Here is a 14665-nt window from a genome sequence, read left to right as displayed (position 1 = left end):
AGATTGTTGGAGGATAGTTAAAAAATAAATCTCTGCTGCTGCTCAAATTACACATGAAGCAACAAGTTACACAAGATCATTATGAAATTTCCATCAGGGTGAAATAATTCCCAGACTCGTGAGAAACTGTTTTATGGCTCTACCACCCCATTGGAAGTCATTATGAATGATCCCAGCCATCGACTTTAAGTCAGCTACTTTAGGAAGATCTTTGTCTCGACTCATTGCCCCATCAACACTCTCAACTTCTTCAGATTCGATGTTCAGTTGTCGAAAAGGTGCAACAGTCTCTTCTTGAATTTGGTTTCTGATTGGCCCCTCAGATTCATCTCCTTCCCGAGAGAACTGATTCATAACCATGCAACATATGGAAACAGATTTGTGAAGTTAACAAAGTGTTTGATAATTCTTCAATGGTGCAAGAAACAAACAATTATGTTTCACATTCTTCATAGTATTTGATAATTCTCGATTTCAGATGGTTTCAATGCATATATTTGATCCATGAACATGTTATTTGCAAAGAAAATGGCACATAGACTTTAGGAAGATAGGAAATGCAGCATCTGCAGCAACAACATGCCGAACATTTACCTGCGGCGAGTTGTCGTGCTCAGCCTCAACAGGAACATTGACCACCATTGTTTCCTGTGGGCATATATTTGATCTATGAACATGTTATTTGCAAAGAAAATGGCAGAGACTTTAGGAAGATAGGAAATGCAGCATCTGCAGCAACATCATGTCGAAACATTACCTGCGGCGAGTTGTCGTGCTCAGCCTCAACAGATTTGAACGGCGCATCGAGAACATTGAACACCATTGTTTCCTGTGGGGGATCTAAAGCACTCCCAGACACAGGAACTTGTGCCGAGTCAGGCACTGGAGTCTGATCCTCTACTGCACCATTGTTACCGCCAAAATTGAGCTCAGGGGACTGTGGTTCGTCGTCGACCGCAACGAAGACTCCTCGATGTTCCTCAGTAACCTTTCGGCACCCTGCATCGTCCCAGTCTTCAGAAATGACAACGGTCTTGGTGGTTTCCCATGTTTGCAAAGATCTATCAGGGCCAGGCTGCCAACTGATATCTCCTGAGAGACCTTTGAGTATGAACTTGAACTGGATCGTCTTCCCGGCAGGCACATCCTGATGCACAAATGTAATTTGTGTAAAAGGCAAACTATTGCATATTGATTCGTGATGCAAATCGCCAGAGTCCTTGTCTCGTCGATCTCACCAGCTCAGCTGTCCATACATGGCCGGCAGACCACTCCAAAGGAATCGCATTTGCAGGATCCCACTGGCCAAACGTCGGATCATGGCCGACGATGAAGAATTGCTGGCCGAAGAAGCATTCCTTCTGTAGAACAAACCTCACGCGCACGGTCTCAGCAGGGGAATCGGGAGTGAGCGCATCCGCTTGCACCTGTGAGAATGCAAACGAGAGTTCAAATCAAGCTTTCGATTACAAACGAAGTAATGCGCTGCATCCTCTGGACGACCTCAGATATCAATCAAACAACGAGTTTCCACAAATGGTTTGCTTTCGAAAAGGGTAATGGACTTTCTGAAAGACATAGCAAGCCGAGATCCCGAAACACGAGACGGAGGAGGAAGGAAACCAGAAGGCTAACGAGAATCAAAAAAAGGCAAAAGCTATGATGCCCAAAAGTACCACCGAACAAAAAAAGAAGAAAAGGGCGAAGGATTCGAGTACCTCGGACGATGCTGTGGCGAAGGGCAAAGAAGTAGTGGAGGAAGAAGAAGAAGAAGAAGAAGAAGAAGAAGAAGAGATCGGCAGGAGGATCGGCGGCCTCCGTAGTTGCGTGGGAAAAGGAACCCAAATGCAGCTCCTCCTACCCTTGGACGATGGAGCGGCGAGCTTGGTGGCGAATCTGGCGTCGACGAGGAAGCCCCTGATGCAGTGGCGCTCCAGAGCATCCATGGCTGGACCTCGCTCATCAATCCTGCTCCTCCTCCTCAAACTTTGTCTTCGGTCGTTGGATCGATCGAGAATGGTTGGGTGGGGCCGTGAGGGCGACGCAGCCGGCCCTCCCTGCGAGAGAAATCGACGGCGGAGATGGAACGGGCGGAGCGATGGGGCAGCGGTCGGCGGTCGAGCTTCGCCAATTACCAAACGGGAAAAAAAGCGCTTGAAAGTTTTATTTATTTGTGGACGCAAAACGGTTGGCCGGGGACACAGCACAAAATGAACCCATACACGTTCATATGCGGTACCATTCTTCTGAAGGATTTTAAAATTATATACGGATTTATATATTTTTTTTTCTAATATTTTTATGGCCAAAGGGATGATCTAAATTATTATTATTATTTTCCAAAAATTAAAGATCTCTGTTCCGATAGGATTTTTAATGAGAAGAAAGAGGATTAAATTTAGCCTTGAATTTCAGAAAAAAAAAAAAATTGAAGCACGATGGGTGGTGGCCATAAACAGTGTCGCCTTAGCCATTTATTTAAGAAATTATATGATTGGCTACTGAAATTGTAATTATTTTCAACCACCAGATTGGGATCAGGTGGCCACAGATGGATCAATCAAATTTGACCTTTAATTTAATCTTTATTTAATTGACACCTATAGATCGATCATTAGTTGATTGAGTCGGTCTCTGCATCATTAATGTAGTGGCGACTTCATCTATTGCTCGAAGATAGAAGTAGGACTATAAATAAATTAAGCTGAACTAAATATTGAATTAATCTAAAATAAATTAAATTGTTAAAATAATTATTTAAGCTTGACTTAATTTTTTTATAATTTTAAAATTAATTTTTAAATATTATCGAATCCTCAATTCAAATTTATTTGAAAAATTTATATTTTAAATTTATTTGATTAGTTATTAAACTTTGTAAAATAAATTTATTTGTTAATTTTAAAATTTTCGAGTTTTATTTAGCAATAGATACATAATTGATATGATGCCTGTCTACAGTTAATTGGGATTCCATTCGAGTTGTTAATTTCATTAGTTTTTTTCGCTTTTATTAAAACAACTCTGCTAGTTGAGCTGTTACATTTCTGTTCTAGACTTGATAAATCAATAAGTTAGACATTTCTAATATTTATGATAGAATGTATAAAGAAAAGTTCCTGAATCTTGAAATCCTTCTCTAAATACTCTTTTGAACAAGTGGAAATTTTCCAATTTGTTCCTACATTCTGTTCTGTTGTAGGGTACAAGAGAATGCTTTCCTGTTTCATTACAATCTTTTCATAGGTTGTGCTGATTAAAAATTGTATTTAATCTTTCGTGATTTTAGAACTCGTGATCTGTAACATAATCCATGAGAGACAAATTATAGATCGGAGAAGATAGTTACTTAAATTTTCGTTTTCATCAACGGTCGAGTGACGACTTTAAACTCTCATTTTCACTAACGGTCAAGCGGTGACCTTAAACCCTCGTCTTCATCCGCAATCGAGCGGCGACATTAAATCCTCGTCTTCATTAGCGGTCGAGCGACAATCTTAAACTCTCATCTTCATCAGCGGTCGAGCGGCGACCTTAAACCCCCGTCTTCACCAACGATCGAGCGCCGACCTTAAGCCCTCGTCTTCACCAGCGGTCGAGCGGCGACCTTAAACCCCTGTCGTCATCAGTGATTGAGCGGCGACCTTAAACCCTTGTCTCGATAAGTGGTCAAGCGTCGATCTTATATTTCAAGAATGACGAACGGGCAACCATGAATACGCGCTACTCAAAAGCTGCAAGTCTTCGAAATACGAGTTTTACGCGGCAACACGTGAACAACTAAAATGTGAGTCAAATGGCGGCAAGGGGACGAACGAATAAGAAAAGATTGTCGGGCGGACGATCAATCATTAATACTTGAAACGAGGATTACAAACAGAAGGTTGAATACAAAATCACTTGAGCAAAGATCACTCTAGATAATCCAAGACATCATCAGGCAACGATTCAGTCAGCTTATCCCGACTGATGACCTTACTCGATAGAGCAGCAGGGAGGTAGCCACCTTCCCTAAGTTGGGCGAACACCCCTTCAATCGTCAGGTCAAACAGATGAAGTGCCCGGTCGACGATCTTGTCATTAAAAACATCCGAGCGGATGTAAGCTTGCTTCATGAGTTCAAACCTACCCGACTCGGCTCTCTGATATGCCTCTAGGGCCGCTCGGGAGGCCTCAAGTTCTTCCTTTAACCGGGCCAACTCTTCATCCTTGGCGTCGAGCTGAGTCTTCATTGAAGTCTACTCAGTCAACCATCTATCCCTCTCATCCTTCAGTGCGGCCTCAGCATCCTTCAAGTTTTGAGCCAACATCCGAAACTCTTTATTCTTGATCTCCAGATCTTCAATAGCCCGGAGTTTCCTAGTGTTGGCCGAATGGATTTTGATTTCAAAGGTGTTGGCTTGTTTATTAAGTCGAGCTATTTAGGTGGCCTGCTCGGCGCTTTTTCCTTTCTTCGCCTCTAGCAGCTTGCCGCTCTTAGCAAGATCGGCTCGTAGCTGAGCCATCTCAGTATTCATCTGCGCCAGTTGCTTCTGAGAAGCAGATGATTGGTCGCTCTGCTGCTCCAAAAAAGCAAGCCTTTGGCATAACCTGACTCTCTATCCAATACTGCGAATAACCAGGAAAATATTGATCGAAGATAAATTAAGAAAATACAAGACTTACCCCAGTGGACATCTGGGTGTGGCTGTCCGCGAGCACTCCCGGAGGTATGACCGCTGCATGGGCTCGGGCGTCAGCCCATATCTGTGCGAGCAGCCCCTGAATGATTATCTGGTGCTCGGGGGCTCAGGAGTCAACGTCGTCCGACTCACGCCATTTCTCAGTCGGAAGATGGAGAATCACTGTTATGTGGTGCTGGCCGCTCGAGGCTGATTGGCCCGAGGTCGCTTTTCCGGACGGCCGACATGATGACGCCAGACGAATGCCAGACTTTCGAATCTTTGATGGCAGCAGCATAAAGGTAATTGGTGGCGTGCAGATGGTTCAATGTGGCAGACCGGATAAGGATGGTGTCCGATCATACGACGTAGAGGGAGCAATCGCCGGAGCTGGAGCTGGGGTCTATGTTTCAACTCGCTCGGCGGAAGGGCGCGAACTGGTTCTGATGGGGGTTCACACCACTGAGGAACCGGATCGCGGTGAAGTCTTCGCCCATCGCCTCTTGTGCCTTATCAGTGGTTCCCCAGATGAGGCCGAATCTGACGCCCTCTCAACTGGAATCACCGGCAACCACTTGGAGGGAGGGTTTGATGCACCAATCGCTCCACTGCTGGGCATCCGGCTGGCTATCCCTTCTCTCACTAAGGCGGGAGCCCACTCACTCTCGCCATGCGGGTCTTCTTGTGAGCCGATCGGCTGAAGACCACGACTCTCCAGCTCGGCCATGTCCGCTGCATTGATCTCAGCATCCGCAAGCTTGGCCTTTCTGGCCAGACGCATACGCAGCATGATGTCAGCTGCAAAAGAATAAGAGAAATAAGTTAGAATCAAAGAAAGAAGTGAAGAAGTTGCATATCTAGCCTGGACGGAAGCCTTGTACGGATCAGACTCAAATCGAAAATATAGAGGTTACCCTCCAGCAGCAACTTGTGCATGTCATATTTCTGACTGGCCAGTATTGAAGTCGAATTGAGGTAGTCTAATCAACTCTTGTATTTTTTTAAGTGGAGACTGACTCACCACTTCGAGCTGTCAGTCGGTCGGGAAGTCTGGCCGCTCGAGAAGGCACCCAAAAAAGAAGTACTCCCTCCAATACTTATTGGAGGTCGACATTTTATTGAAGAAAACTAAGCCCACTCAGGCTTAGAAAAGCAAAGTCTCTGGCTCAGACAATTTGGGATAATAAAAATAATGAAAAAGTCGGGGAGTGAGAGAAATGTCGTGCAGGCAGAACAGAACCACCGCCCCGCACAACAACTGAAAGGAGTTCGATACTAGTTGATGAAGAGAGATGTGAAAATTTTTATATACGACAGGAAAGAAGAGGTGGATGGGAAATCACAGATTGACGGTAAACTGATCTCTAAAGAAACAAAGATAGCCAAGCGGTGGAGCATTTGGTCAATTGGAAGGAGAAGGAAGAAGAACTTGGTAATCAAAAGGAAACTCATAGGCAGCTGTCAGGCTCTCACCGTCGTTAGCGTCAAACTTGGACTCAATAGAGGTGTACCAAGGCCCAGGGACGACGACGGGAGACTATGAAGAACTCGCCATTGCAAAAAGCAAAGAAGGTAGCGAAAAGATACGATTGGAGGGAAGGAAAGCTTACTAGAATGTCGCCGGAGGAGCAGGAGAGGAAGGATATCGCCGAGAGACAAAGGTGGAGTATCGCCGAAGAGCTCGAAGATGGAAATATGCGAAAGGAGAAGGCGGTGAGAACGAGTTTATAAGCCCTAGGGCCGGTCGATCGAGGCCCTCTGATCTAGGGTCGCAAAGACCTAGGCAGAAATCTGGTTGTTGAATTCAAAGCGCTAAAGGTCACATCATCAGAGGATATTCGCCTGTCACGCCAAGCGTGTAACGACAGTAGGAGGGACATGTGGTGCTGGCCCACGGGATGACATTTAATGAAGGCAATTAGGCATGTAGGTGCACTCAGCTATAATGAGCAGAGATTTGCACTATTTCCCAGAAATATAGATAATGTAAACCTAGATCGCGCCCACCCAAGGAAGCATAAGGATCTTGCTTGTGTTGATCGATGTAAGGAAGCAGACGTATCGTCGAACGACGGTCTTTAACAAGTCGATCGGCAAAGAAACTTGCTAACACATCTGCTCAGTTACAAGGGAGCGGTCACATAGCCGACCATCGGGCTACGTCGGTCCGATCAGAAGCTAAGGAGTGTCATAAGCCGATCGGGTGAAAAGCGTCATTGACAATTTGTCCAGTCAGTCGAACTTGCAGCCTCCTTCAACTAGACTTGAGGGGGAGGTATGTGATGTGGTGATAAGGAGGGGCCCACCTTGCAGGGGTTAGTTGCCACGATGTATGTTAAAGTTAGGGCGGTCAACGTTCATGTATCATATGGGCAAACGGATGATAATCGTATTGGCCGGTCGGACGACCTGACAATAGGACTCGGCACAGGCGCAGCAAGGTTTCGACCGAGCGGACGCGGCATATGCATAGCGAAGTTCCGGCCGGGCGACTAATCCGCTCGGCCTAGCAACGAACCCACTGTGTTATCTCTCGACATCCTTTTAAGAGTTAGTGCCGCTGAGACCAGACATGGTCAATAAGAAGATCGTGCGACGAAAGCTTCCACTGTCACATCAGAGATATGCTCGGCTTGTTAAGGTATTGTGTCAGAGACACTTTATTGACAAGTCTTTTCAGGGAAACTTCAAGAAATGTGCCTGCCTGGGGAAGCGTGCTTGCGCGCTACAGGAACTCTATATAAATGGGGGTCCAAGCATCGGCGGAGGTACGCGCTATACATTATTTGCGCTACAATGTTCATTCTTGTTGCTCCACCTTCTACATCATCGCCGGTGATTGATTTGAGCGTCGAAGGGTCAATGCCGGGGACCCCTTCCCTGGCTCGAGACTTACATCATCTGTTTTGTAGGATGGAGCGGAGTCTACGGGCAGTCAATGGGACCTCCACATCCTCAGCTTTCCATCGACTTTCGGACAGGATCAATGACGTTGAAATGCCCTAATCATTGTCTTACTTTAGTTCACATTTTCTGTAGCTTAGATTCTTGCAATGCTTCATTTTGTTGAATGCGTTCATAATTTGCATATTATTAGGTTAGGTTTTGTTAATTGTTCTATGGTTTCTTGCATGCTTAGTTTCATTAGATGTTTTCTTTATCTTGCATTTAATTTTCTGCAAATATAGTTTAGGTTAAATTAGGTTTCCATTCTTGCATTGCCCTTCATTTCTTAGGTTTAGATTATATTTTTGTTGTCTATTTTATTTATTATTAAGATATGTTTGTTGGATTTTGGTATAATTAGTTGTGTTATATATTGCTTTCTAAATAGCTTCTTTGTTAAAATTTGTTGCAATAATCCTCTTATGTTTTGAGATTTTTGTTATTTCAGGAAATACTAAAGAATATTGTCATATAATGCCACCTTTCGAAGGTGAAAGACTTTCTATAATTGAGCTTCCATATGAGTTCATAGTTTGAGTAAAAACAGTGATGATTTTCTTGCCAATCCTAAGAAGGATTATGAATTTGATCAAGTATATGACTTTCATGTTGGGCAAGGTAAAATGATTTTACTATTCTAGATATTTGCTAGGTTCCAACTTCTTTAAATTGTTAAGATTTTTGAACCTGTACGAACAACAAGTTGTATGAGCTATAATTTCACTTTTTTTTTCCTTTTAGATGCTAAATATAAAGCTTTAAAGGACAATTTTTAACTAATTTTTATTTTTTATTCATCTTGTTTAACATGCAATATTTTCCTGACTTCTCATCACTTTATCTTATTATATGCACATTTCTAGATGAATTCTTTTGTGATGTTTAACCATTTGTACAGTCAGCTTTGGATGGATATAATGTATCTATATTTGCATATGACAAAAAATGGTTCTAGGAAGACACACATAATGGTTTCCTCCTTTCATTGGATCCTCTTGATGTCATTACTTCTCTCCTAGATGTATGTATTAAATATGTTATTGAAGGTTATGGAAGGCTTGTTATTGAATGTTGTATATATTAGAGTAGATATCTTATAGAGATGGTAATGGGGCGGGGCGGGGCGGGGGCGGGTTTGCCATTCCCATCCCCGCCCCGTTCTCATTTTTTCGGGTTCGGGGATTCCCCGAACCCGAACCCACGGGTTCGGGGATTCCCTATCCCCGCCCCATTTCTAAATTTAATTTATATTATTATTATTATTATTTAATAATAATTATTAATGATAATATTAATATTAATATCAATATCAATAATAATATTATTAATAATATTTTTAAAAATTTTAATAATAATATTAACACTATTATTAATATTTTTTTAAAAATCATATTATTATTTATTAATATTAATAATAATAATATTCGGGGAGGATTCGGGGATAGGGATAGTATTCCCATACCCGCCCCAAACCCGCCCCATCCCCGAAAAATCGGGGATCCCCATCCCCATTTCGGGTTTTCCCCGCGGGACCCCAAACCCGCGGGGAAAATTGCCATCCCTAATGCCTCACAAAATCAATCGTTGGCTAAAACTTTATTAACTCTTGTAAATAAGCAACCTTTATTTAATATAATTCAATTCAGTTTGACATTTACTTTATCTTTATATGCATGCTAGATACATAGATAAAGTTCTTGAATATACTATAGTGAAATGTGGTGGTACATATGATGATCATCATGAAATACATCAATATTCACTGTATATTCTAAATTTGTTCTTAGTCAAGTGGGTCGCCTAATAAACAAGGATGAAGGGCTGCTCAAGCTAGATACTAGCATCTGTGATGTAGTATACCATATTTCATTAGTAAGGACATAGAGATGTTCAAACATACAGATGAATAATCATATGATGAATTCATCGAACATCCCTCACACAAACTTTCCAAGTAGTCATCATTTATCGAGTAGATAAGTCTTTGGCTGTGATTGTATACTAGTAGTCTTTATAACCCGAGACAACACTAAGACTCTATATGTTGGAGTTGCACTTTGACTCATGTACCAACTCTATTAGAGTCATCAGGTGGTGAGATTGGGTGTAGTAACAAAACATATAGGAGTCGGTATTGTAGTCAGGGATTCGCCACATACCCATAGGTGTGGATATCCTATGTAATATATTATTTTATAGTGTATGAAGGCTCTGATTAGAGCTGTAAGATGTACTTTAGGAAAGGAGTTTCTTAGTTATACATGCGATATAACTATAAGATATATTACATGGTTGTCGAATCAATATACAATCCTTGATGTACCAATGGTTGTAGATTCAACTGAGATATATGAGATGAAGGGATCAGACTGTACATTAATCATAATCGACTTATTTTTGCAGATACTATTTAGTGATACCTAGGGAATCATGAGGCATTGCTGCTAGACGCTCTTACCATGATTCATTGGGTGTTAATCAAAATTAGTTCTGATGTTTTATAATTAAGGAGTTGATCATAGAATATGACTATTAAATATATGCCCGAATAAAGGACAAGTATAGTCCTGAATCACAAAGAGTTGTGAACTCATGGCTAGCTGTATCCCTAAGCCATTGAGGGTCACACAAGTGTTGGTTTTCTTATTTCCCATTGAGAAAGTCAAATTCAAATAGTTGAATTTGACGAATAAAGTTTAATATGATCAAATAGTATATTGACAAATAAAATTTGATATGATCAAATGTCAGAGTAATTTTCAATCAATGGAAACAAGTGTTGGATCGTGAAACGTCGATAGAGGGGGGTGAATATCGATTCAAAACAATCGCGTTAATAAGAGTTAAGCGCAGCGGAATGATAAAAAACTTAGGCAAACTGAACAAGGTGTTTTTTACTTCGTTCGGAGCCTGTGACGACTCCTACTCGAAGGCCCGTACTCCTTGAGTACTTTCGTTGGGCAATTCACTAGCAATTCGAAATACTATTACAAATTAAGGTATAGAAATGCTAATGGAAATAAAGTGATACCGACAAGAAAATTAACCAAAGAAGAAGGAGCACTTTGTCGGGGCTTTGTTAGCGTCGCAGGAGCGTAGAGCAGCAGAGCAAGCAGTCGAAGAGTTCTCAGTTATTTTTGAAGCTCCACCCCTGGGGCTTCTTTTATATGCTACTCCGGGCGCCTGGATCCCTTCCGAGCGCCCTGGTGCGACGTGGCAGGTCTAATCAGCGAACTCCACGTGGCGACGACTCGGCATGGATAAAATTCACCTCCGGGCGCCTGGATCCCTTCCGGGCGCCCGGACCTCCTATTTCCAAAAACTTCCTTTCCTGGAAAACAGAGTTAGTCCGAGGCAAATATATATTCTGCAAAACAGATTGTTAGCACAACTAAAGTAATACGATTTAACAAGAAAAGAGTATGACTTAGATTCCGTCTTTCCGAGACCGAAATCTAGTCATGATCTCGACTTAGATATCCGAAATGGATCTAAGCCGGATCGGCGCCTAATGTTCCCTTCCTGGGAACGCGTCCTCGCAGTCACTCCCCTCCAGTGACTTACCTCACTTACCTGCCAGACGTCCGGTCAGCCCGTCGACCCGTCTGGACTTCGTGCCAGCTATCCGGTCAGCCCGTCGACCTAGCTAGGCTTCGTGCCTAAGCGTCCGGTCAGCCCGTCGACCAGCTTGGACTTCGTGCCAGCTATCTGGTCAGCCCGTCGACCTAGCTGGGCTTCGTGCCAGACATCCGGTCAGCCCGTCGACATGTCTGGACTTATCCTGCACACTCGATCAGAGTGTTAGATCAACAATAAACCTAACTTAACCTATTTGTCATTCATCAAAACCTGGGTTAAATCGTTAGTGATAACCGCACCAACAATCTCCCCCTTTTTGATGGAATGACAACCTGGTTAAGTTAATGAAGACATTTGCAAGAAAAAACAGATAACATCATTATGTGGAGGTTTTTAAAGTTAGTTTGTATTTTGAATTGGTTTGGCTAACCTAACTTAACCCACCTAATCCTCCCCCTTTGGCATTCATCAAAAATAAGCATGTTTAAAATAATAAAAAAAATATAGACTTCAGACAAAGTAAGGAATCATGTCAAGTTAATCTGGGGGAGTTAAACTTAGTAATTTATCTTTTGTAAAAGAGCTAAGTTTTGAGACAAGTTTAAAAGATCTATTTTTTAAAACTAGGTAAAATTGATTTTCTAAAACTGAGTTGGTAAAGGATTCAACTTTCAAGACTTAAGTACATAAAAGACTTGATTTTTTAAAGCTAGTTTTCAAAAATAGGTGTATATATAAAAAAAATCCAGATTTAAAGGCTAAGTTTTGTGAAAAATAGCTAATTTTTCAAGTATAGCTTCTAAGGTTAAGGTTTAAGAATAAGTTCTAAATTTCAAGAAAAACAATTTTTTAAAACAGGTTTCAACTCTTTTCAAACATAAGCAAAATTTCAAAACTAAGTTTTAAAATATATTTCAAGATTGATTGAAGTTTAATTTTCAACACTAAGTTTGCGCTTAGTTTACAAAAATTAATTTTTGTAGAATTAAGTAAAATTAAGTAAAGTCAAATTCTCAGAACTAGATTTTTAAATTCAATTTTCAAAACTACGTTAAATCTAATTTTGAAATTCAATAACTTAGTTTTTAAAAATAGGTTTAAGAAATTTTTAATAAAAATGTTTTGAAAAATTGAAAAAATTTTAATTGATTCCTCCCCCTGGACCTGACATTAAATCAAATGTCTAACCAGTTAGTTACTGACTGACTTATTAAAAGATAGCAGCTTTCACTTGGTTAGTCAAATTAAGGTCAATCTTAACTTGATTAATATATATTTTGTTTTTAACGCCCAGACTTATGTCGATGCACTGAAATAAGCATCTTAAGTCTTAGGCAAGTGGCCTATGCATCTCACCCCATTCTATTGTTCGGCAAACACAAGCAAGGTAAGCCTAGGGTTTTGGTGAGATGCTCAAAACTAGTCCTATGGGTGCATATTCTCTAAGGATTTTGAACTAGTCTAAGGCTAAAAGTTTATTTAAAAATCTAAAAATAGGAAGGTTTTTAAAAACTGACACATGTTTGAACCTATAAGTTGAAAGCAATAATTTTGAAAGTATTTTGAAATTCGAAATTCCTAGTCTATTAGGCACATTCCTAGTTTTCTACGTAAATGGCTAAATTCATTTTCAGGGAGTGGTTTAGTGAATATGTCAGCTAAGTTTGACTTGGACTCAACGTATTTGAGCTCAATGTCACCCTTAGTAACATGATCCCTGATAAAGTGATGCATGATTTCAATGTGTTTGGTTCTTGAATGATGCACTGGATTTTTTGTTAAATTTATTGAGCTAATATTGTCAATTAAGATTTTTTACATTTGTGATTTTTAAGTTAAAATCTTTTAAGGTGTGCATCATCCATAATAATTGGGCTACACATTCTCCTATGGCTATGTATTCTGACTCAGTTGTAGATAGTGCAACGCAATGTTGCTTTCTACTAAACCAGCTAACAAGTGATGGGCCTAGTAGTTGACATCCACCACTTGTGCTTTTGCGGTCTAATTTGCACCCAGCATAATCTGAGTCAGAATATCCTATTAATTCAAACTCACTGGTCCTAGGATACCAGATTCCTACGTTTGTTGTTCCCTTAAGATATCTAAAAATCCTTTTGACTTGAGTCAAATGGGATTCTTGAGCACAGGTTTGGTATCTTGCACACATACTAACATCAGGTCGGCTTGCAGTTAGATAGAGTAGACTGCCTATTGCACTTCTATAGTACTTCAGATCTACTGGTTTTCCATTTGGGTCATTGTCTAAGATTGTGTTTACTGCCATGAGTGTTTTTATTTCTTTTGTATTTTCCATTCTGAATTTTTTAAGTAATTCTTTGGTGTATTTGTATTGATAAATGTAATTTCCTTCATTTGTTTGTTTGATTTGTAATCCTAAGAAATAGGTCAATTTTCCTACTAAGCTCATTTCAAATTCTTGTTCCATTAGATTAATAAATTCTACTAGAAAGTCTGAGTTAGTTGAACCAAATATTATATTATCTACATATATTTGTGCTATAAATATGTCGTTATTTAGTAATTTAACAAACAAGGTTGGATCAATTTGACCTTGGTTGAATCCTTTGGATGTTAAGTAAGATGTTAGCCTTTCATACCATGCCCTGGGTGCTTGTTTAAGTCCATATAATGCTTTCTTCAACTTAAAGACATAATCAGGGTGTTCTATATTTTCAAACCCAGGAGGTTGACTTACATACACTTCTTCTTTTATTAGTCCATTGAGAAAGGCTGACTTAACATCCATTTGATATAGTCTGAATCCCTTATGGGTTGCATAACTTAGTAACATTCTAATGGATTCTAGTCTGGCTACTGGGGCATAGGTCTCATCGTAGTCAAGTCCTTCAACTTGACTGAACCCTTTGGCAACTAGCCTAGCCTTATTCCTAGTAATTTCCCCAGTTTCACTTAATTTGTTTCTAAATACCCATTTTGTTTCTATTACTTTCTTATCTTTAGGTGATGGCACTAGATCCCAAACTTCATTACGCTCAAATTGAGCTAGTTCTTCTTGCATAGCGATGATCCAATATGGATCAAGTAGGGATTCAGCTACAGTTTTGGGTTCAATTTTTGAAATCAGGGAGATTTGACTCAGGTTCCTAAAAGATGATCTCGTTTGAACCCTTAGGTCTGGGTCATCAATTATTTGATCAGTTGGATGGTTAGGATTTACTCTTATAGTTCTAGGGGGCTCATTTTCTTGAGTGTGTTCATCTTCTTCATAGTCTAGGGATTGATTGGTTTCTTCAGAATTATTAATTTCAGTAGGTTGAAGTTGAGTTTGTCCTTGGGTTTCTTCAAATTTTACATTTGTGGTTTCCTCGATTTTTAGCATAATTTTATTATATATTCTGTAACCCCTATTGTTTAGAGAATATCCTACAAAAATTCCATTTTCTACTTTAGAGGTGAATTTTCCTAAATGTTCTCTAGTATTTAGGATGAAGACT

The 14665-nt window shown here is 40.4% G+C and overlaps 1 protein-coding gene across 2 annotated transcripts; it reads right to left on the bottom strand.

The window, feature by feature from the left end:
* Positions 1-17: 17 nt before the first annotated feature.
* Positions 18-2053, bottom strand: LOC121971828. Of its 2 annotated transcripts, XM_042523284.1 has the most exons (5): positions 1719-2052; positions 1239-1427; positions 758-1147; positions 595-648; positions 18-345 (listed from the first exon to the last, which is right to left on the bottom strand). In XM_042523284.1, the coding sequence occupies exons 1-5, from the start codon at positions 1944-1946 to the stop codon at positions 94-96; spliced, it is 1113 nt and encodes a 370-aa protein (XP_042379218.1). In that variant the 5' UTR covers positions 1947-2052; the 3' UTR covers positions 18-93. The 2 variants fall into 2 exon arrangements, with proteins under 2 accessions (XP_042379218.1, XP_042379219.1); XM_042523285.1 differs by lacking the exon at positions 595-648 and having other exon boundaries at positions 1719-2053.
* Positions 2054-14665: the final 12612 nt, after the last annotated feature.

This window comes from Zingiber officinale, chromosome 4A, assembly GCF_018446385.1.
Source record: "Zingiber officinale cultivar Zhangliang chromosome 4A, Zo_v1.1, whole genome shotgun sequence".
In the NCBI taxonomy this organism is placed as follows: Eukaryota; Viridiplantae; Streptophyta; class Magnoliopsida; order Zingiberales; family Zingiberaceae; genus Zingiber; species Zingiber officinale.
Note: the sequence above shows the minus strand (reverse complement) of the source record. Positions and strands in the feature narration are given on the sequence as shown.